We start from the raw sequence: 22,988 nt of genomic DNA on the forward strand, positions 1-22,988 counted from the left end.
ACTGCTCCTTCCCAGTTGACAGGTTTCCCACTGTTGTGGTTTGACCTCAGTCGGCAACTAAGCACCACACAGACACTTGCTCACTCTCCCCCGCGCAGTGGGATGGGGGTGAGAATTGGAAAAAAAAGTAAAACCCGTGGGTTGAGATAAAGACAGTTTAATAGGACAGCAGAAGAAGAAATAATAATAATAGTAGTAGTAGCAGTAGTAGTAGTAGTAGAATATACAAAACAAGTGATGCACAATGCAATTGCTCACTACCCACTGACCAATGCTTAGCCCATTCCCAAGCAGCAATTGCTGCCCCTGGCCAGCTCCTCCCAGTTCATATACTGAGCATGACGTCATATGGCATGGAATAGCCCTTTGGCCAGTCTGGGTCAGCTGTCCCGGCTATGCTTGCTCCCAGCTTCTTGTGCACCTGGCAGAGCATGGGAGGCTGAAAAGTCCTTGACTAGTGTAAGCACTACTTAACAACAAGTAAAACATCCCTGTGTTATCAACATTATTCTCATCCAAAATCCAAAACACAGCACTATAGCAGCTACTAGGACAAAAATTAACTCTACCCCAGCCAAAACCAGGACACCCACCAAGTTACTCTGACCAGTCCAGTGCAGTTAACAGCATGAACCCACACCCGCCAAGCTCAGGTCAGACCATTCTCTATTAATAGCAGAGAAGAAGATGGATGACATCTTTGCCTTGACAATCTAACTGCGCAGGATTATGGACATCATTCACCACTTTCTGCTTTAGTGTTTCTAAAAATAATTTTTGTAGTTAAAAAGCATTCAATGTTCTTGGATTCCATCTAGAAAGCTTGCTCAGATGAATAATCTGTTGGTAAGTATTTCTTCCATGTAATGGCACATGCAGAAAGGACTCCTCTAACACTACTGCCCACTTCAGTGTCCCTCTGCTCTGAAATCACCAAGAATGGCACCGTTGAAAGAAAAAGGCCAAGGCAGCTGGGCTTTTATGCACCCAAATATAGGCAAAGAAATACAAGTATCTTTCCCAGAGTCTACTGCATTCCACTTTCCTAATGGGTTTGTGCATATTCTTTGAACAGCCATTTCACAGGTAGGACCTTCTCATTTAAAATTACTGAACAGTACACATGCTACATTTTTATATAGTGTATTAATTCTACATATGGTCCACTGGAGAACATAAGGAAGACAGGTAAATGCACTTAACAACTGTAAGCACTATGTTAAGTCTTCCCTCAGTCTTACTGGTACAGAACAACCACCATGCATCAACCAATCCTACGGTCGTTGGCACACAAGCTGGAGTGGTCCCTATGTTAAGACCGAGCCAGGGCCAAGTCAGAAAGCTGTGCACTGTTGCTGGCTGTACCACGAGCTTCCTGCGCTTCCCTGGGTATCTAATTTAGCCTCCCTGCCTAACGGATGCAAGAGAGATTTCAAAATTCCCCTTCCACAGACCAAAAGGCATTTTCCCACATGATGGAGATCACAAAAGTACAGAGAAATAAAAAACAGAGGTCTACTCTTTAATAAAATATTTGATTTTGCGCTAAGGCTCTGCTTGGAGCCTGCACGTGCAAGCACAGGAGCTGAAGCAGCCCACTGGTGACCGTGGGTACCCCAGGTAAGTCAGACTGAATGAAGAACTCTTTGGCAGCCTTTATGCAGACAAGCTTTGGGAGAGGCATGAGCACGTCCAAGATTTTTAATTCTTTGTGTGTTACATTCAGCCTGTTAATAGTACATCTTCACTTCTCATACTGGAAAGCCATCACTGACCTTTGGCACAGCAGGTTTCTGCAGGTTTGTGGGAAGCACGTTCCCTTGCCTGTATATACACCCAGCTCCCAGCAAACAATGCCTGCAAGAACCACTATTTTTGTTTTCAAAGAAACAGATACCATTAAGCAAGGAGGGCAGCCTGCTAAAGAAATTTAGCTTTTGGAACAATTATCGGCCATAGTCAAGGTCTCAGCTGATTTCTTGCTCTCACTATGTCCCGACATGCATGACATAACAGCTGACATAACAGCTGCTCACGAGACAGAAAGTCAACAGTTGCAAGGATTCCTGCAAGCATTCATTTACGCTGTGTGAAAAATGAGCATCTCTAAAATCTCACTTCCCTGGTTCATCCCAGCCCCACAGCACCAGTGGAGACGGAGTGGTGATGGTATCACAGCACACTGCTGTGGTACCTGCACAGAGCAAACCAAGAGATGCTTCAGGGACTTCCCATATACCACATTTCCAGATTCACTGTCTATTACTGGCCCAGTTATCCAGTTACTTGAGGAAAGGTTTTGTGGATCACTTTCACTTCTAATACGAACAGAAGCCACAAGCGCATTAAGTAATAGGAGGAGGGAAACAAAGTCATGTACTGACATTAAGAAAATGGAAAACGTACGTTTTATTAATCTGGTTGTTGCAATAACTACCTGTAATAGACCGCAAGAAGTTCCCCACAGGTTCTGCTTATTTTCAGGTTAGAACCCATAAAGTGCTCATAAACTGTTACTTTTTTTTTTTTTTTTTAAACACTTAACCCAAAGCACTAAGCACTTTCATAGATGGCTTTTTGCTATTCTTTTAAATAGAAACTACCTGGATAAAGTCTACTCAAAGCATTCAAACACAACTAAATTATGTTTTGTTACAGTTTAAAAATTCTTTAATACATAGCATAAAAGGAAAAAAAGCACTAAACTAGAGAAGTGCTTTATTTATAAAAAGCACTGTTTTTTCTATTAGAAGTTTTTAACTGTCATTGGTATGTTCAGTGCTGGTCTTTTGTTACTATAATGTTCCTGAGTCACTAGCAAATTCACCTGGACATAACAAACACTTTGTTTTTTCAGATAAGTTCTATAAATTCTTTAATAATAATCTGACCAAGTTAGGCATGAAGCACACAATGAGAACTACAGCCAGCTTCTTACTTGGGAACTACTACCAGGGCTGGGAGAATAGGGACAAACACATTAGGGAGTGTTTCCAACAAACTCAGACTTCTCTGCTAAAGACATCAATGTTCTGGTCACTAAGCAGAACGCACTCATCACAAATGAAACTTTTTTTTAAAGTTAAAAGACATGGGAGGATCAAAATTTGTCTTGATAGAATATCTGAAGAGACACTCCTGAAAGTTAAATGAGATGTGTAAAAGGTGAATTATATAAATCTGTACAACAGATTTGAGAGGCAAAGCCATGCCAATCTGCTTTGAACTAGCAAAGCACAGGGACTGCTCACCCCTCAAAATAAGTTTACACAGTCCAGCATTATAAAAATTAAAGGTCCAGGGGAAATTCAGAAGCAGTCCACAGAAGGCAATACTTTTTTTTAAGTAGTCCTCAGTATCCCCTAAACCCTTGAAAACCTTGTGAAAGAACTATCTTTCAGCTCTTCTCTGACTAATCTACTCCAAAGGTAGGTTTGGAGTTGCGGAATGACAGTGACTGTAATTTTCAAGCAGTTTCAACATCTTGCAAGGGCTGTGATTTCTAGGATGCTTCAAAGGGCACTAGCAAACTAAGCAGAGTTTCCTAACCCTCCCACTACTGTAAACTGGCACTGCCACCAAATAAGTACTCCTGCCTTCACACTTCCCATTCCGTCCCATTAGTACATGCATTCACACACTGCCTGAAGAACTGAATCAGCGCAACTGGGTTTAAGACACTGCCCTCCCAGCCCTTCTGCCAAGCTGGTAGAAAGGACATTCGTATTGCACGTATAATACTAGTCCTCTGCGGATGGGTGGTAGGTGGCTGCGATGGCTCACCTGAATGAGTGACAACATCTTAAGGTTGCTTTGAGATAAACTTTAGAAAGGAGCCTGGCGTTACTCCTCCCAGAGAAGTGTACCTCAGCATAATTACCAGAACTGTGAGAAGATAAACTGCACCAGTGAGACCCCCCAAAAAGTTCATTTTAGAATTTAACAAGGTTCAGAAAAATCTTAAATCACCATCAGCTTCTAAAAAAGCCTCATGCAGGCCTACACTTCATGGAGTCACCATGAAGTGCAACTGTTCCTCCCTTCTTCCCACAGCGGGTGCATTTATGTGCACTTGTCTAAAGAAAGCGGAGCCTAAGTAAGTTCAGGAGTGTATAAGCAAACAGTTCAGGCAGGCCAAAACACCTTTTTGCCAGAAAGCTTTAAACATATACTTCTTATTTAAGAGGCTGCCATGAACCAGCCAGTGAGGATTTCTAATGGAGGACACCAAGGGAGAATAACTGATATGCTGACAAATCCTCATTTATAAAGAAAAAAAAAAAACAAACAAACACAATGGAAAGGTTCAGAGCCTCAATGCTCAGAAACAGAATATAAGACTTTAGCAGAATGCAGAAATAAGACTGAAAAAGTTGCAGGAAAATAAGTTTATTCCAGCTAGTAAACAATGTTTTTAAAATCCCATAAATTATTCTTCCTTTGGAAACTTCAATAACTTTCATTTGCAGTTAAAGACACAAGAACACAGCAAGAAGGGACAGGTCATCGCTGACTTATGATTACTGCCAAATAAACATCCAACTTAGCTATCTGCAATGACTGTTCTTATCGACTGTCATAATTGATTTTACATTCCAACTATGAAAGCAATCACATGTATGAATGACAGTTTCATCTCTATAAGAACTTACAGAAACTAAAGATTCACTAATGCGCTAATATGTTACACTATCTTACTGAATAAAGCTGAAAATAAAGAACAGTCAATACAATATTTGGTTCTTATACCACTTGATATTTGGTTCTTATACCACTTGAGAATCCAATCCAAATCAATAATGAACCCGGGGCCACTCCTCTTAACATACATTCAAATTAGAAATAGAGGAATATAAAGTTATATTCCATAACAGATAAATTCCAATAGACAAGACAGCTCCAAAAGATTAAAAGGAATTAGTGTGGAAGCTCTCCCAGTTGTGTAAGGTCACACAAATGTCTTGGCCAACCATCTACATTTCATTAGACTGACACAGCTATGAGGCCCTGAAGGCCACAGGTGGACTGGGAAACAGCCTTTGACCTCCCACATTCATGGTATCAACTCTCCCAACTAGGTCAAGCATCTGGATCTGGAGAAAACAAAACCGCAGCTTTTTGCTTAAATCTCAGTTCTTCCTCCTACATTTTCCTTCTATGGCTCCATGTACACTGTAGGTGGATACAAATACCTCATTAACAACATATGTCTTGGGAGCTATATACAACTTGGAAAAAAAATGGAGAAATAAGAATGCAGAGATGGAATTTTCCTCTAAAATCCTGTAAAATGCAAACACTAAGTGAGACTCCCAAATACTTATACAAAAAGGCAACGTGCAATGATTCAGTTCTTACACAGAACAAGTCACCAAGGGATTCAGGTGCAGCAGTCCTGCATTTTCCTTGGGACACTGTAAGCACTGGCCTCTTTGAAAACTTGCATAAGAGTAAGGAAGGAGAGAATATAAAGTAACTGTTTTATCAGGAAACATACATTTTTCAAACCAGGACATTAATCACCAGATGTGATTAAAACACAAGGCAGCAGTTGGATTAAGTGTAAATCACCCTCCTTAAATCATTTAGCTGCATAGATTCAAGTTCGACCCCGAAGCACTCAAGTTAGACTTTCCAAGGCAGTCAAGTTTTTATTCTCCCTACCTTTCTGTTTTACTGCAAGTCCTGGTTCAGCTTTCTCTTGCAGTTTAGCAACATTGTCCTCTGAAATCCTATCTGCCATGCTCTTCGTTTCCACAGTTCCTATAACAAAACGGTTTATAGTCAAGTGAAACCAAAGATACAATAAAAATTGAAAATAAAAAGCCAAGCTAAATACCTCTTACACTTACTATTTCTTTAAGGGCTATCCTAGTTTAATAAACCATCTTGAGTGTAAAGAAATAACATTCAAAGTTCACAAAGACTTTTTACATGACCGCTGATTGAACTCCTTATGTTACTGCAGACTAATAGCAACTTCTTTAATTCAGAAACGATTTACAGATATTATTTATTAGCCTGATAGCTGGTAAAACAATACAATATTTACCTAACAAAATCTAAGTAATTGCTAAAATACACAATGTTGTTTGTATGCTAGTTGGAATGCATAATGCACTTTGGTTTGTTTCAAAGGCTTTAGCTTTAAACACATTTCATACTAAAGCCATTAAGAAATTTCAAGCAAGAAAAGCTGATTTCTGGCAGCTGAACTCCACAACTTTCTGGTAATGCCACAGAAGAGCCTAGTCCACAAATGCTGTTCACTTTTGATGCTACCTAAAACAGTTTTATTTTTGCAAAAAAATGAAAGACGATTTAATCTACCAATTATCTTAAATTAATTCCCCCAGTTACAATAGGACAATGTTGACAAAAGCAAAGTAACACACGGTGGAAGAAAGCTGAAATATTCAGATATACATCTGATTTCTAAATTATGTGCCCAGGGAGAAGAGACATTCAGGGTGGAGGGATGCAAAGGAGAATTATTCAGCACCATTTGCACATCATTCCTGAAAATATACCTGTGCATTGAACACACGTGGTCAAGAAAAGTTAAACTATTCATACAGTTTGTCAAGATATGTACAGAATGGGTAGAATATTTAGCTTTAGTCTTATCATTAAAAAAACATATATATATATATACACACACACACACACACACCCCCCTTCACTTGGACTCATACTCCTCAAAATGCAGCAGAAGCAGAATAAACTCAGAAATAGGCAAGATTACAGATACAGAAAGAGCACATGTGTTTAAAACAGAGGTACCTAAAGCGCTGCCCAGGAACTGAACTCAGCACTTCCAAATCTCCTTATCTGCAAACAGGTAACTGTAATGCAAAGGTAAAGAACAGATTCACAGGGCCCCTGTCTACAGCCAGGACACCTCAGGTAATATTTCCAGCATCAGAACAAATGAGCAAACAGTTTTGATAGCACGGGAAAAGATTTACTAGATGGAGCCCTGCCTAATGCTTGGGTTGAAACATCCAATACTTCCAAAACCAACAATGAAACGACTGCATGCAGCATAAAGCTGAAGCTTTCAGGACATACAGATCAATAGCAGAGGATCTACTCCTCTATCCATGCCATGGGAAGCATACACAAAGATATATAGTCCACTGCAGTAGAAATACTACGTTCTACTAGTTTAGGAGGAGATTAACACGCAGCAGAAAAGGTCAACCAGCACTTTCATTTACCTGTGCTGACTAAGGTCAGGATGAGTTGTCATTTAATAAAACTGAAACGAGCATTTAAACATTCATCACCAACCTACACAGCAGTGCTACAAGTTTCCCATACGGTCTGGAGCTTAGCAGAAAAGCCAGACCAACACTGGAAAGTGAAGCACTTTACTCCATCATTTTCATTTAGAAACTAATTGAGTGTCTGAAAGGAAACCTTTTCAGATCTTAATTAAAAGCAACTGCAAGTTTAAAAAAATTACGTTCGATTTATCAATCAGCTTTTAAATTAGCAAAAATGGTCTCTAATGCATGATACAAATTTTGCTGCAAGGCATGTTGCAACTATAAAAGTAGTCATTGCCTGAGTAGTAATAAATGTAACATTAACTATACTAAAAAACCCAAAACATTTGCTCCAATACCATTAGGAATTTGTTCGTAATAGAGGCGAGCAAATGTTGGTATGACTTGTTTTAATTACTAGGATAGCAAATATACCTGATTTTGCTTAACTAGTCCTCCATTCACCACTTCAGTTTTATTTATTACAAGTTTAGTCATGAGACTAGCCCTTGTGTGTTCTCTTGTTGTGCATTTATTTATCTCCAGTTAATCTTAGAAAATATAGAAAGCTCTGATCATCATCACCAGTAACTACAGAGAACAGTGTGCAACAGGCATCAGCGTTGCTCCAGAAGGTTTTTACTACCCTCTGGATAACTTACCAGAGCACCTCTGAGCCTTACTCACCTATTGCAGCTCTGCTGCGTTAGAACAAAAAGCGGGCTAATGCCCCAAAGTATTTATCACTTAGGTAAACTGAAATTTGAGTGCGCTGGCCTGCTGCATCACGAAAAGAGGAGTATTTTAATATATTTACCTTAAAGCCAAAACACAGGATAAGTCAAGTCATTAACCATACTTCATTTATTAGAAAAACTGGATCCTGATTTTAAAGAAGGGATGATCCTATAAAATGGGGCATGTCTGGTCACTGTAGTTTAGTGTCAGTTCAGGCTATAAAACAAATATTCAAATCTTGGGAAATAAAAAAGTTATAGGATCAGCTAAGGATCACTAAGTAGTAAAATAAGACTACACATAATGGAATCCAGATGGTATTTTTCATCTACAAAATTATTAAAACCTCACAGCACGTAAGTGCATGAGATATGACATAAAATTTTCAATTTTCAAGCACCAACTTGAATTAAGCTCATAAGTCAACAGACGTTCATATCCAAAGTGCCAGATCTTTCTCAAAGTATTTAAGGTGCCTAAACATACTTTTAATTTTTTCCCCAAGTCCTTTTGAAAACATGGCTATTGGTTGATATGAAAACACTACCCAGGCTCTGACATAACTTCAGTATTCTGCCTCAGACACATGGAAACCTACTAAAACACGAACCCAAAGAAAATGTGAATGCTTGCGAAGACACAGCAACACACAATCTCTTTACATAGATTAAAAATAGTGACATTGGCAGATTAAGTGCATGAAGATCTTCATGCTTCATTAGTCTAAACAGTATATCTTTAGCCAGAATTAGCTATTATACAGGTATCAATTCACAGGTATTATAGTATCTTCTGAACTGAGATGTTAAACTGATTTATGTACAGCGACTTCTTCATTAGAAATAAAATACCAGCTCCCAGGGCACAAAACCATTGAAAGAAAACTTGAATCAGAGTAAATAATCAGGTGACCAAAATAGGAGTAGGAAGGAAAAGGGCACTTAAATACAGACAGAAATTGCAGTTACACTGTCATTATATGAGCTCCGGTTAGCAGCTGGTTTTATTCCTTACCTACGTGTTTCTCTAGGCTCTTCCTCTTGGCTTTCTTTCACAAAGGGCTAGCAGTACTAAGTTTAGATTCCTTTCTTCCTTATGTGAAAGTATTGGGATATTCTGAAGAGTATCTAGCTTCCATTTAGTATGCAAATACAATATTTAATACACTTACATATAAAAGCTGGTGACATAACCAATTGCAGTGAAGCACCTTAACAGATAAAATTATTTACTTATTTGTAAAGCATGGCACAACTGTCTATTATACTCAGTTAAAACTATCTCAGGACTAAAATCTTCACTTAAATCTTGTCCAAAGAGAAAAGAGAAATGACTAATTCAGGTGTAAGGCAGATGAGGAGGAATGTTTATTGATGATTGTACCATTTGTTAAATAACTCCAGTCAACAAAGACGCAGACGAGGTTATCATCCAAAGGCTGGTAAGATGGCCTGTAATCAATACAATTACAGTTTATATCAATCCACTTCCTAATGGGCAAGCACGGATACCACAGATCTATTATCACAAGTGACAGTCTTGACAGACTTAGCACCAAAGCAAGGACAAGACGATTACAGAGCCGCCTCCTCATCTGCTGTCTAGACTCATGTGGCCAGGATTCAGTCCAGTGCCAGAGTCCTGGCACTGCACACCCATCAGGGGTGGTGGCCACACCGCTACCAGGGGTGACTCCTGGCCAGCCCAAAGAGATGGGCCTTTTACAGATTCTCATTTCCTGCTGATAATTCCTTGATAACAAATAAATATCTGGCCTTCCTTCCCCAGCACTCTCACCAGAAATGCCACAGGCTCCTTACACATGGTTGAGCTACTGTGGAAGATAACGTGGGATAGGATTCAGTACTGATGATACCCACATCACCTTCTGTGTTACAACTCAAATCACAAGGTCCTAGCCTGACACCAGCCCAGGTGCAATACAGTTGATCACAGCTGTAATGACAGACATTACAGACAGTCAAAGACCTACAAACATGTGCCATTGTTTTAATACTGAGAGGACTCTTCTCTAGTCATCAAATGCCAGAGGTTGTGCTTAACACCTTATCTTCACCTGTTCTCCAGCTTACACCTGGAGTAATGTAAGTGTCTCAAGCTATGGAAATAATTCAGAAGGTTTAGCTAGTCTTGAATTCACCCAACCATCTTTTCACTGAAGAAACCCCAAAAAGTTTAACACGAATGTGGATGGTTTAATATACTGCTTATCAAGCAAATACCTAGGAAAATTCCTTTTTGCACTGGCCAGTACTCAGTTAATCTCCAGGAATATTCCTCTTTCTTTTTTGTGTGGGTTTTTTTTGGGGTGTTTTCTTTTGTTTTGTTGGTTGGGGTTTTTTGACAAATATGATCTTTTAATTTATAAAGCAAAAATTTCTAAAGACCAAACACTAAGACTTCAGATCGTTGAGAAACAATTGAAAAATTCAGAAAATAAATGAAGTTTGGATTCCCTAGCCACATTTAGGAAGAGCACTCTTCCATTAGCAAGTGATGAAGTTACAAATTCAGGGTTCATGGCTGTGTGATTTATCCCTAAAGGAAAGCCCATCTTGCCTCACAAATGTCTTTCATCTTTTAACAACCTTAAACAACATATCTTAAGTCTTACTAAAACAATAATACTGTGCTGAATATTGTTCTGATGTAAACATTTAACAAACCTGTACATGTGGTTTTATGTAAAGGGAACATACAATAATTTTATCAACTCAGACATACTGCCCACTAATCCTCAGTGACAGAAAAAAAAAAAGCACCAGAGTTTTGCAAGGCATATTTGTCTAAACTTGCTAGATTATTAAGCAAAGAAACAGTTCTTGTGAAACTAATAGAAAAATAAATAGTTGTAGACCAACTAAAAAAGCCCATTCAGAGAAAACACAATAAATATCAACAGCAGGCTGAATTTATATCTGCAATTGTGCATGAGGAACGTGAGCAAACTGAAGTGAGTACCACTTTTTATGTATCAAATCCATGCAAAAAAAATGCCAATTAGATTCATAAATGCAGACTGGGAGTATAAAACAAGCACTGAAAATAATAAACACGGATATTTAAGTATTTATGCTATTCCTATTCAATAACCCTCCAGCATATTTAATAGAAATAATATCCTCCCTCTAGTTACCTTCTCCTCCGGGTCTGGCACATTGCCTTGATCCTTCTGTTGAAGGCTGCCTTGGTATTCCTGCAGGACTTTCACTCTTTAAAAAAAAAAAAAAGCCCACAAATTTATATAATTGTATATATAAAAAATACACATTTATATATAAAATTCACTTACATGCGTTGCTTTTTTATCTATATGTATTATACATAAAAAATATTCACTTACAAACTGACCCACATATATAAGATTAAGAATATGTTGAGTCTATTTTCCTCAAAGTCTGCAGGTATTTTTCCTGGATACATGCTAGCTATTTTCTTTTAAATGAACCTATAAGATTAGATTTCATTATTGTAAAGACAACTTCCAAATGTGAACTAAGAGCATCCAAGTCAGAGCAATGTTGTGAAACCTGTAGAGGATCTGTGATGCCACTGCTGGTCACAGGACACAATGCTTAGCTACCAGTGAGCTACTGAAAGGAATAAGATGCTTACAATCACCTATATGTTTCAGCTAGATCAGATGCACAACTCCTCTTTAACCTTCTGGGAAGCCTCTTAAATTTCATTCCAAAATAGAAGCAAAGACTAAAAAACTGTGCCACTAGACGTGCATAGTCCTTTACGCAAATGGCAACTTTCCTGGACAAAGACCCTGAACAAACTAAGAAATAGGTCCTGCCAGAAAGTCCAGCAACAAGCAATGGATGATCTGAAGGTGCAACTGGTACAGGAAGGAGGATAAGAGTTCAAAAGTGGAAAAGATCAAACTGGAGGAAAATTCAGGACACTTCTGAAGACTCTGACCTTAGTCTGAAAGTGATTCAGAGAGGCCAGGAAATGAAAGCAGGCAAGCACACACAAGAATTATTTTGTTTTCTCTGGATATAGCTTGTGCTGCTTTAAGTCAAGAACACCTGACTGACAATACTTTCTGCAAAGGGACTATGTTGCAGAGGGGCAGGTCCATGAGAGCTGCCACTACTATAGGTAGGGTATACTACAGATTTACTGTAGGGTATACTACAGATTTACTATTACCTGAAGCCCAGTCAGGGCCCAAATGCCTCCAGAGAAGGTGTAAGGTGTAAAGGAGGACTCCTGCCAGCCCAACAAAACTCCTTGGTGTAGGATCAGGGTGGGAAGAAGGCATCCATCCCCTTACACCGATTGTGGCTAGAAGGAGCAGACTTCTGCTTACATGTACACTGGAGGATGGAGCTAGCGATGGGACCTGGCCCACTATGCACGCACGCAGCACTTCCCGCTTCTTACAGGACCGTACATGCTAATAAACCAGTTGTTTCCAACAAGCCATAACTTTCCTGTCCTTTTACCTAACTCCCTGATTTCATTAGCAACATTTGTTGCTAAAGAGGAAGCAACCACCTTGGAACACAACAGATGAAGTTAACAGGTGATTTATAGAATACCATTTTATGTTCCTATGCTTTCTATCCCTATAATACATCTCTGCATCTTATTCAAAATCCTGAAATATGTTTAGCACCTCACATGACTTCCTCCTTATCTGTTTTTTTGTAGTTTGTGTGAATTAACAGTCCATGCAGTTTGCATCCAAGATTTATTGCTAGCCCTGCTGATAAATGTCCACATTGATAACATAAATGAGAATTACAAGTTCTTCCATTTCTATGCAAATGCTAACACTATATGTTCCAATAACCTGTAAGAGAAAATTGTCAAATTACACAATGTAAAACATTCATTTTCCATAATGTCTTGCACATAGGACAATGGACCATACATGTTGTAATGGAAAGTAACACTACAAGATGTTTAAAAATATGGGAAAGTATTTTTACTCAAACTACTTTAGGTGACCATCCAAGAGAAACATCCCACCTCCACAAGCTTACAACAATGTACCCACTGGCCCTGGAGACACAGCTACATGAAGGAGGGGAATGAAGTTGACATGTCAGGAACATGGTGGTAAGTTTGCTTTGAAGGCAAATGTTGCTTTTTTATATGCTATAATGCACCACGAGCTCAACAGAAGTTCTTGACAAACAAGGGGGAAATGCTTATTAACAACAGATAATCACAGCATGCATCTGTGATAAACTGAGAAGTTGAACTTGTTTGGAGGTGCTTTATAAGAAAGTGAGTAGTCTATGCAAGAGTCAGTTTCAACAGTTACTTTAGGTCCTATACATCTCCTTCACCTCCATGATTGTAATATAATGCACATGCTACGCTTCACAAAAATCTAGCCAAATGGACAGTACACGGTCCTGCTTTGACATAAACTAGTTTTCACTTGCACTGTCTTCACTGGATTATTACCATTATTATTTGATCCACAACCAGAGCTACCAATAGTTTTCTTTCACTCTTTAGAAAATGCTGGCATATTATAAAGAAAAATAGAAGTCCAAAATGCATAGCTAATATTGAAGTGGTTGATCTTAATCTTAGTTCATCTTAATTACTGCCATCTTTCACAATCACAACACTATGCAAGGAGCAAAAGTAAAGCTTACGTACCATCAGAGTCTGGCTCTACAGGCCCGCAGGCCACATCTGGTACACTCAAACTTCGGCAGCTCTTGGGGTGATGTAATTATTAGCACAGGTGGGAAGGAGTTGAGAATAGGTGCTGAGGCTTCTGGAGGAGTGATTCAGTCATTTATTTATGTCAGGTAGTGACTACAAACACCGCTTAACGTTTTTGTAGAGCCACATGTGCACACTGGCAACAGGTGCAAAATAAAAGCTAAAATTTAATCACTATGGTAGCACACAAAAACATAAATCCCACAATATTTATGATTTGAGTATTTCCAAAGGGAGATAAAATAGGCCATTCTTCTTCTTACAAATTCATAGGCTCCAAGACTTTGAAAAGCAGTGACTGGAGCCATTAAAAAGAAATCCTACACTTCATCTCTCACTATCCTGGAAAAAACATATTAAAGTGGAATCCTTGGATGTATGCACACTTCCCAGTTTTGAGTGATTATGTTTCTGTTTGGAGAGGATACAGCAGCCTGTTGTAATCCGTCCAATCTGCTGCTTTTGTCCTCATTATTAACCTTTAAATAGGTTGACTTTTACCTTAAGGCATAAGAAAACAATGATTTCTAATGTTCCAACAGGTCAAGAAGAGGAACATGCTTTGAAAAGACATCCTGCCAAACCGCTAATTCGTCTCCCTTACCATGCAACAACCAACCTCTATATTCATGAAAGGATGTCATGAACGGTTTCTATCAGTGACTTTTATACTGCTCTCATAACTAATTCTGTACATGCTTAACATACATCTCCGCTATCCACGGCATCATTTCTGATGCTTTTACTGCAAGCTATGTATCCCTCAAAGACTTTCTTTGCCCTTTCCCTCAAACTGTCTTTATTCCCAGTATTTATTCCTAAAACAGCTATCATTACTAACAGGCATAATTTAGTAGTGTGCAACAGCAACAAGGACAGATGTCTATTTGCTAAAGTCACTTTGATTGCTGTGGTGATAAGGAAAATTTCAATCAATTACCTTTTCCTCTAATGAAGGCTCACAAGGTGGTGTTCTATTAGTGCTAGCTTCTGCTAATTAAAACTTTTCAGCTGCAAAAAGAACTATTAGAAAAGTCCTGCTTTTTAAAATATAAGTTTTAATGACGGATTTCTATTACATGAGCCAGTTTTGAATAACTGACACCAAAAAGAGAGAGGGTCATTCACAGCACTAAACAAAAATATCTGAGCCACGTCCAGCAGGTTTCCATGGAACAATTCACTCTGCTGCTACTAGGGCAGTTATGTCTTTTTTTCATTCAGTAGTTGTTTCATTATATAGTCGAGATGAGTTCCAATAGAAATAGAAGTTCATTAGATAGGACTTAGAGGCTGATTCAAGTGACCAGTTCCAGAGCAATACAGTTTGTACGGCAAAAATAAGTCATTATAGAAGTGGCCAAAAGTGACAGGATATTACAAAAAAACTTTAGCCAAGAGTTTCAGCAGCCATCTGTAAAATGGAAAAGTCTTTTCCAACATGTTTGGCCTTAGGGGCAAATGACATACCTGTTCTGCAGGCACTTTCATATAAACAGCACCATACGCCCAGAAACTCTACAACCTCAATCACCTTTCATCAAAAGACAAAAGTTACCTTTATTATTTAGAAGGTCAATCAGTCATGCTACAAAGTGTCCATTTTAAACAGGACTTTTACCTTTGATGGACTGAGAGCTAACAGAATACAACTCAACTCTCTCTGATCACAAACAGCGTGGTATGCAACAGCTAGCCTTGAAGCAGCAAGTAGTCTTCTTCTGATTGCCATGTGTTAGCCAAATGTCTCCTCTTAATTCCCACTTATACTTGCTTTCTTTTAGTTCCAGAAAATTATAGATACTCATGTGATGACTATTACATGCTGGATAACATACAGAGTTTCTTTAGTACCAGAAAAAATTTTTTTAAAAAAAAGTGAACCTGCCAAAATTTAAGTAGCATTTTAAAGCTGGCCTCTGATAATTCACAGTAAGAAAAATTAATACTTGCATGAATACAGATAGAATCTTATTTAGACTCCTAATCTCATAGGAGCAAAGCCAGGAACTAAGCTTTAAGTGATAGCTTTGCTGTACTTGTAGGATATGAAAAAAAAGAAAAAAAATTTGTTCTCTACAGTAAATGCAGCATAGAAGCCGTTCAGCCTGAAATTCCATAGACATCTCAAATGAAATAAAAGTTCCCATTTCCCCACTGCTTTTTCTCCCACTGTTTCCATGTTTTTATGCTGCCAAGCAGCGTGTCAGAAGAAAGGGCCTAATTAAATACGGAAGAAGCAAGATGAAAATCAAGTGGAAGACAAATAGCTCATAAAGCCTTGAAGCCATGTAAGACTAGGCTTGGAAAGAAAGAGAAGCTGTGGCTAGGAGCGTGAGGATAAAGGAGCAGGACTAGGAGCCAGGGTAAGTGGATAAGTCAGCACAACAGGAACAAACCAGAAAAGAAGAGGTTAATCCTCAGGGCAGAAAAGAGTGGGTGACATGTTAGGTACTGGCATATCAGCCATTGCTTGAGAGGGGCTGCTTCAAATTGTTTCACTTGTATTATATTTACAAAAAGTTAAAGACAGATGCTGAAGATTTATTAATTATGCAGCAGAGACTACAAACTATGATTTAATATTCTTCATGTGCATAAAGATATGAACTGTTTCCCTTCTTTTTAATACACTTGTTTCACTGCCACGTGACTTAAATGGAGTTACAGCAGTTTAAATCAGGGTAAATCCCTGGAAATAAAGGCATTACCCTGCTGTGAAACTACTGTGAGGACAGGATGATTAGAATTCCATTACAGGACAACTGTACTCCCCAACTACTGTGAGGACAGTCCATTAGAATTCATTTCATGCTGGAATTTCCTCTAAATCACTTTGTGCAGCTATCTTAGCTTTCCAGCTCTAAAAATTCATTGGGAACATTTTCATTTCATTCCTCTCTTCCACAGTCTTAAGAAGATGACCATTTGTCATGCACTGGTCTAAAGTGTGTTTTCAACACCTAAAAACTAAGCAGCGTCTACTGTTACGCAAGCAAGTAGAGGAAAAGCGTGTCATCTAGATTTAAGGTAATAAACCCACATGCCTTGGAATCACTCCCAAAAGCACTTAAGACGGGAAATGAAACTTTACTGCCCCAGCCTACTATTGTGGTGCCCAAGAGCACTACGATAGTTTGGGATGAGGCTCAGAATTTCCATTAGAGACCCAATTTGCAGGAAGTTTAACTTGGCCATGAACATTTGCTTCAGGCTAAAAACTATTTTATAAGCTCTCCATCCAAGTGCCAATAATTTAAAAAGTTTGGTTGGATTTCAGTCAAAGAATAGCTATAAATTTGTCATCTCATGTAGAAGACACGATGATGTCAGTGGCCCACAGACTCTCAACAGAGACTCCTGCTAGACTTGGGATCCTGCCTATTTTTTCCTAGTCTGAGCTGCTTTAGGTTAATTTATTGAAGTCTCACTCTTTAAACATTTAGCCATATGGCTCCATAATTCCCCAAATTGCCTCAGGTCATCAAGAAGCAGCAGATGCAGATACAACGGTATCACAAGCAACAGCTACTGTTCAGAAGCAATCAGCGAGTTCCTATTCTGCCCTACCATCATCCAGCTGCAAAACACAGGCCCAGACACAACCTTGGACTCATTTTCTTCTCAAAACAGTAACTTCTATTACAGTACAAAAAAAAAAAAAAAACACACCAAAACAATAACAGCTTTCCAGGAAAGATTCAGAGGAATAAACAGAAAACTTTGAACAAATAAATATTTTTTCTGAAGTACCCAACATACCAATACACAGAAATAAAATCTGTAAAATTAACTAAATTGAGTATACTTTTTTGTCCAAGCTCAGAGAAATTGAAAAGAAAAATTAAAAAATAAAAAAAAAACAGACAAGTATCTATTTACAGCCCTAAAACTTGTCATCTACCTACCTTTCAATCCTACATTCCTTTCATGCAGACTCCCAAATCATTCTAAAATGCAACACTTTCAAAATTCACCTTCCCAGATCTTCTATACTACTAACCTCATTATCTGGCTGGCACTTGCTGTCTTTAGTGGGCCTCTGAATTCTTCTAGGCGTGGATTCCTCAGAATCTGCAGACTGAAAAGAAATTAATTGCTGAAAAGAAATTAATAGATTCAGTGTGCTGAGAAGCAAGCTACTTACCTGAATAACATGAAAGGGGAAATGAGCATGAGGAGAACTGAGCACAACGGTATCCTTATCCATCTACCTGCCCTTTTTACCTTGCTGCCCCCACACAGGAGACTAATCGTGCAAAATCGACAGTTAAACATAGTTCTTTCTGCGTAATACCAGGAAGGTAAGAATCCTTAAGGCCAGCAGACAGGTACTGACAGAAGTGCTTTCTCACATCTGACAAAATTAAACTGCCCCCTAACAGAAGCACCTTTGATGCCCATTAATCCTGAATTTCTACCATGAACCAGCATGCAACAGAACAGAAAAGGAGTCTAGGAAATATTTAGAGGAGGAAGAGAGAAGATTAAAAGAACAACAAAATGAAAGGCAATGAAGAGATGGCTTGTAAGGCAGTTTAGGACTTTACACTGAGAGGGTCTGAAGTATGGGGAAATGGTGGATGTGTTCCCTCTCAAAGATGCAACATGATGCGCAGAGTCCACTGCAAATAGAGCACCCTTGCAAGAACCTAGATGGGCTTCCCAACAGTTCTTTTAAGAAAAAAAAAAAAATCAAGCTGGAAGCAAGCAGCTTAATCTAGAAAGCCAAAAAAAAAAAAACCACCAAAAATCAAATAGATGTACAACTTTGTCCTGTGTGTCCTGCTATAGAAGCAGTAAGCTCAAGAGAGACATTAATGCCTAGTTATGGCCCAGAGAAACTCTCTTCAGCCCCATCTTCCTCAAAAGCGAGCTATGGCTGCAACACCAGCATGCATTACTGGGAAGACACGAGGATATAAGTACACATAAGTTCCAACAGTCACTGGCACCTCTCTCTGCCAAATATAATGTAATGTGATCAGAAGAATTCAGACATGCAGATTTCAGAAAAGAAACTGCTTATTAGATGTTCAGGAAACACAGTCAGATGAGTCTGATGGCTCAAGACAAGATATATCATGACAGAGACATGAAGTTACACACAGGGCCTCAGTCACACTCTTACCAGATCAAAGCCATACCAACACTTTCACTTCATGACAGTAATTGCTGTTAAAGAAAGTACTTACTTGTTAAATGAGCAGAGAATACAAACATGCAAGGTCATTGTAACAAACGTTCAGTCCCTACCACAGCATGCCAAATGTTATTGATCTCTGAAATAAGATTTCGATTACCTTTTTCTCTGCTTTATCCCTTCCATGTTCTTTTAAACGCTCCCCATCTTTTTCTCTGTCCCTTTGTCTATCCCTTTCCCGATCTTTTCCTCTATCTCTATCTTTCTCTCGTTCTCTGTCCCTAGCCTTATCTTTGTCTCTTCCTTTCAGTCTGTCCTTTTCTCTTCCTCCTTCATTTTTTTTCTCTCTTTCCTGTCCTTTATCACGCTCGAGATCATCTTCTGGTTCTATGTCTCCTTTTCCCTTGTTTTTTTCTGTTTCTCTTCCTTGCTTGGTTGTTCTGCTTTTGTTTCTTTCCCTTTCTTGTTTTTCTCCTTCCTTAAAGGTGTCTCTTTCAGGGTCTTTATGCCTGTCTTCATTATCCTTCTGTTTATCACTTTGCTTTTCTCTTTCTTCACACTCTTTCAAATCTCCTTTGGGTTTTCTGTCTTTGCTTGAGCTTCTGTCTTTAATTTCAGTGTCTCCTCTACCCTAAGGAGAAAGTAAAAACTAAAAATTGATTCCAATACATGGCAACTCTATCACGCAGTTACTTTCCACAGACAACAATGCAAGCTAAAAAAAACCCCAATAAACCATAAAGAGCAGTAGCCCCTGTAGCCCACAAAAGTTGCAAATGCCTACCTCTTTATCTCTATGGCTTTTTTGTTCTTCTGTTTTGGATTCTCTGCTTTCTTTATCTCGAAATTTAGAGGACGGAGGTTTCCCTTTAGCATCAGCTCTTTCCCCAGCTAAGATCCTTTTTACAGCAACATCACTGGACAGCTGCAAAGAAGAGAAAAATATCATTGAAATGAGTAAATTATTTTATTAAATATCTCCTTTCTTCCTATCTCTGTAATCAACATGACTTGGGTTTTCTGGAGGGGGGGTGTTGGGTTTTTTTAAATAAAGCTTATATTTCTGCTCTTTTGGAAACATTCTTTCACAGGAGTAATAATGCTCTTTTATGTCAAACACCTCCTTGTAATTCTTGTAATAATTTGATTATATGTGCCAGAGCTATATAAACATATGGTGCTTTTTATGTATTATAGCACAATAGCAATTCTCATTACAACAACCTAAATATTTTTCAAAATGGTAAGGTAAATGACTGTCAAATCCTTATACCATGACTGCTAGATTGGTTAAACACTCTTAAAACCACACTATGTTGTATTTGCATCCACTTTTAGGCCACTCCACTTTCAGGCCACTCCACTTTCACCTAATACTTGCTCAACGAGCTACAGTCACTAGAGAAAGAAAACTACACTAAGGATTACTTTCGACCAGCTGCAGTTACAGTGTTTAAAAAGCTTCTGCATCTAGTTCATTCGTTAAGATGACAAGCAATTATTAATTAGATCATTTACACAGCAAGTTAATGTCATGTTTTCATGTCCAAGTGGCAAAGAGTTTGGCTACATTAACAAAAAAAAAGAAAAAAAAATCATCGCATTGCTGGGGAATTCTTCCTGAAACAGGAACAGGTTTTAGATCACTAAAACTGATATTGCCCTGGGAGTTGACTCCTGATTCTCTCCTGGTTTGTAAATGAAAAACTATGAATTTTTGTGGGTTTTCACATTTGAACACTAACTTCTGCACATTAGCAACACTTGCCTGAACTAAGTAACTCCAAGCAGCGTGCTCAGCTCAGCACTAAAAGTATCAAGCTAGAGACTGAAGGAAATCTTATTCCCAATGCACATCAAGCTTGTTTCACAATAAAAGCCAAGGGGCTAATTATCTTAGCTCAAATGGGTAGACTATATCATCTGGATATTAAATCTCACCACAGCATTCTACAAAGCTGTTCCATCAAGGACATTTTCAAACTCGTTCAGTCTCTGTGCATATGTTTATCAACTTCCCCCTTCCTGATCTCAAGCAATTCATAAGGAAGAAGCTCATAGCACTCAGCTAATTAAAACAAAATAACATGAATTTAAATGAGTAGATTATCAGACAAAGATAATCCAAACTAAACTTGCAGACAGCCTGTAAACACTGTAGTATTTCACAATTATACACAATTTTTTTGCACTCATTAATTGAAGCAGTTTAGATAATACCTTTGTATTTCAAAAATCTCTGTAACACCTATAAGCAAAGGATCCCCATTACTTTTAATGCAACAATTATTTTAAGAACGCAACAATTATTTTAAGAACTGCCCCTGCAGTTATTTTTAACAGGTTATCAAACTTCTGCTGCATTTCCATATTCAAAAAAGCAAAAAAAAAAAAAGCAGCACATTGGAAAAATGACAATGACTTCCATTACAGAATTAGAGATTTGACTAAAATTTTAAAGCAGACAAAGTCAAAGGTGGCAGCATCTGGTCATATAATTAATGTGTCTGCATCATAAAGTTTTAAAAGTTCTGAAGCTTCATATTGTTCTTCAAATCTAATAAATGTTATTAAATGTCCAATGAATAAGGTGAAAAATAAAAAGCGGTATACATTAAAACCACTAAAATATCTAGAATGTATTTGAATGGGGATCTGGCTTAAACTCTGCTAAGGATCATATACCATCTATCTGTTGTTATTGTAAGTGGTGACCCAACATGTATCTTGTGTAATTAAAAATAGCAGATGAGTGTCAATGAAGTCTGTTACAAATCAGCTCTGATAATATATCACTATGTGTATAAAACACATATAGTAATGTCCTACTTTATTTAAGCAACACTTCCCAATTGCTTGAAGAAATTCATTGGTTTTTTCTGGTTCGTGTCCAGCCACAACACGCGCTGGTTTTACTGACAGTGGCTCTCCTGTTACCATTACAACAGCATCAATTGCCTTCTGAAGGAAGCTGATTTTGGCATCTTTATCCTGGTAAAAGAGCAATTAAGAAACAATACTGAGACTCCAAAATAATTCCGCACACCACCTAAAGACTAGAAAAACTCTGATGAGAGGAATAGTTGCAGAAAGCATCCATACAACAAGAGCAGCACGTGGTTTCTAAGGTCAGGAAAGAGGGCTGCCCCTGATTTATAGTTAGCTATTTATTTCTGATTAAGAAATGAGAGCTTTGATAATGGATGAACATTGAACTGGAATGACCAAAGTGAAAGTATAACTTTGTCTTTTTAATATGTTTATCATTTAGCTCCAGGGCATTTTAAAACTGCTATGAGACCCTTGGCACTCTGTTTTCAAGCATTACATGTTAAAGAAGATAAAGTTTTGTTTAAGAAATGATTGCAAGTATTACCAAAAGAATCACCAAAGAGTTATAACAGGACTGTTACAGCAGATATTGCTCAGAAGGACAGTTCTTGCCCTGAATATTTTTCAGCACAGAAGTCACAAAGTTAAGGGACTTACATGAGCCTAAATTGAGGGACTTACATGCTTGTATGCATACTTTACAAACCAGACTTAACAGTGAGTAAAGAAAACATAGGAAAGATGGTGGGAAAGGGATACAGGCACATATTTTTATCTCCGCAGTTACCAGATGTGTTTTAGTTTTATAATTATACTTTACAAACAACCTTCCCCGAGTGCCCTTCAGTAGAGATGATGACTTTTGGTGATTATGCAAAATCATAAGAAAATAAAGACAAAACAAACCAACCCCCACCAAGTAAAATTTTATTGGAGGGTTCTGGGCCCAGAGAATGAAATCATGGTGTGAAGTCTCTGCAGCTGCAGAATACTCAGGGGGAAAAAAGGGGGTTTATTAATAAAACAAAATAAAATTCAAGGAATTATTTACCAGGCCCAGCACAGAAGTCTACTCACTCGTCCTTTACAGTTATGAGTGGAGATAAAGAAAGTATTTTACTAGCCTGTTAAAAAGTAAACCCATGTGAGAAGAATTCTGTATGCATGTTTTAATAGGCATCAGTTCAAAAGAATATAAACTATAGCATTCAAACCGATAACTGACAAGCGGACCACTGTCATTTCACTTAATTCAGAAAAGGAGCAGTTGTAATTATCCAGTA

The 22,988-nt window shown here is 38.2% G+C and overlaps 1 protein-coding gene across 2 annotated transcripts in view; it reads right to left on the minus strand.

Annotated features, from left to right (window-relative positions):
• The window catches only part of IFT54 (intraflagellar transport 54), a 45,456-nt gene that overhangs the window by 17,671 nt on the left and 4,797 nt on the right, over positions 1-22,988 (minus strand). For both annotated transcript variants that reach the window (XM_087730498.1, XM_087730499.1), the window contains exons 3-8: positions 21,703-21,864; positions 19,658-19,798; positions 19,034-19,504; positions 17,734-17,811; positions 11,167-11,242; positions 5,665-5,763 (exon numbers count right to left, since the gene is read on the minus strand). In XM_087730498.1, the coding sequence (XP_087586624.1) occupies positions 5,665-5,763; positions 11,167-11,242; positions 17,734-17,811; positions 19,034-19,504; positions 19,658-19,798; positions 21,703-21,864 (1,027 nt within the window). The remainder of the gene's footprint in view (positions 1-5,664; positions 5,764-11,166; positions 11,243-17,733; positions 17,812-19,033; positions 19,505-19,657; positions 19,799-21,702; positions 21,865-22,988) is intronic.

Source organism: Nipponia nippon, unplaced genomic scaffold (assembly GCF_047370975.1).
Source record: "Nipponia nippon isolate SJK-2023a ecotype South Korea unplaced genomic scaffold, ASM4737097v1 scaffold_5, whole genome shotgun sequence".
NCBI lineage: Eukaryota > Metazoa > Chordata > Aves > Pelecaniformes > Threskiornithidae > Nipponia > Nipponia nippon.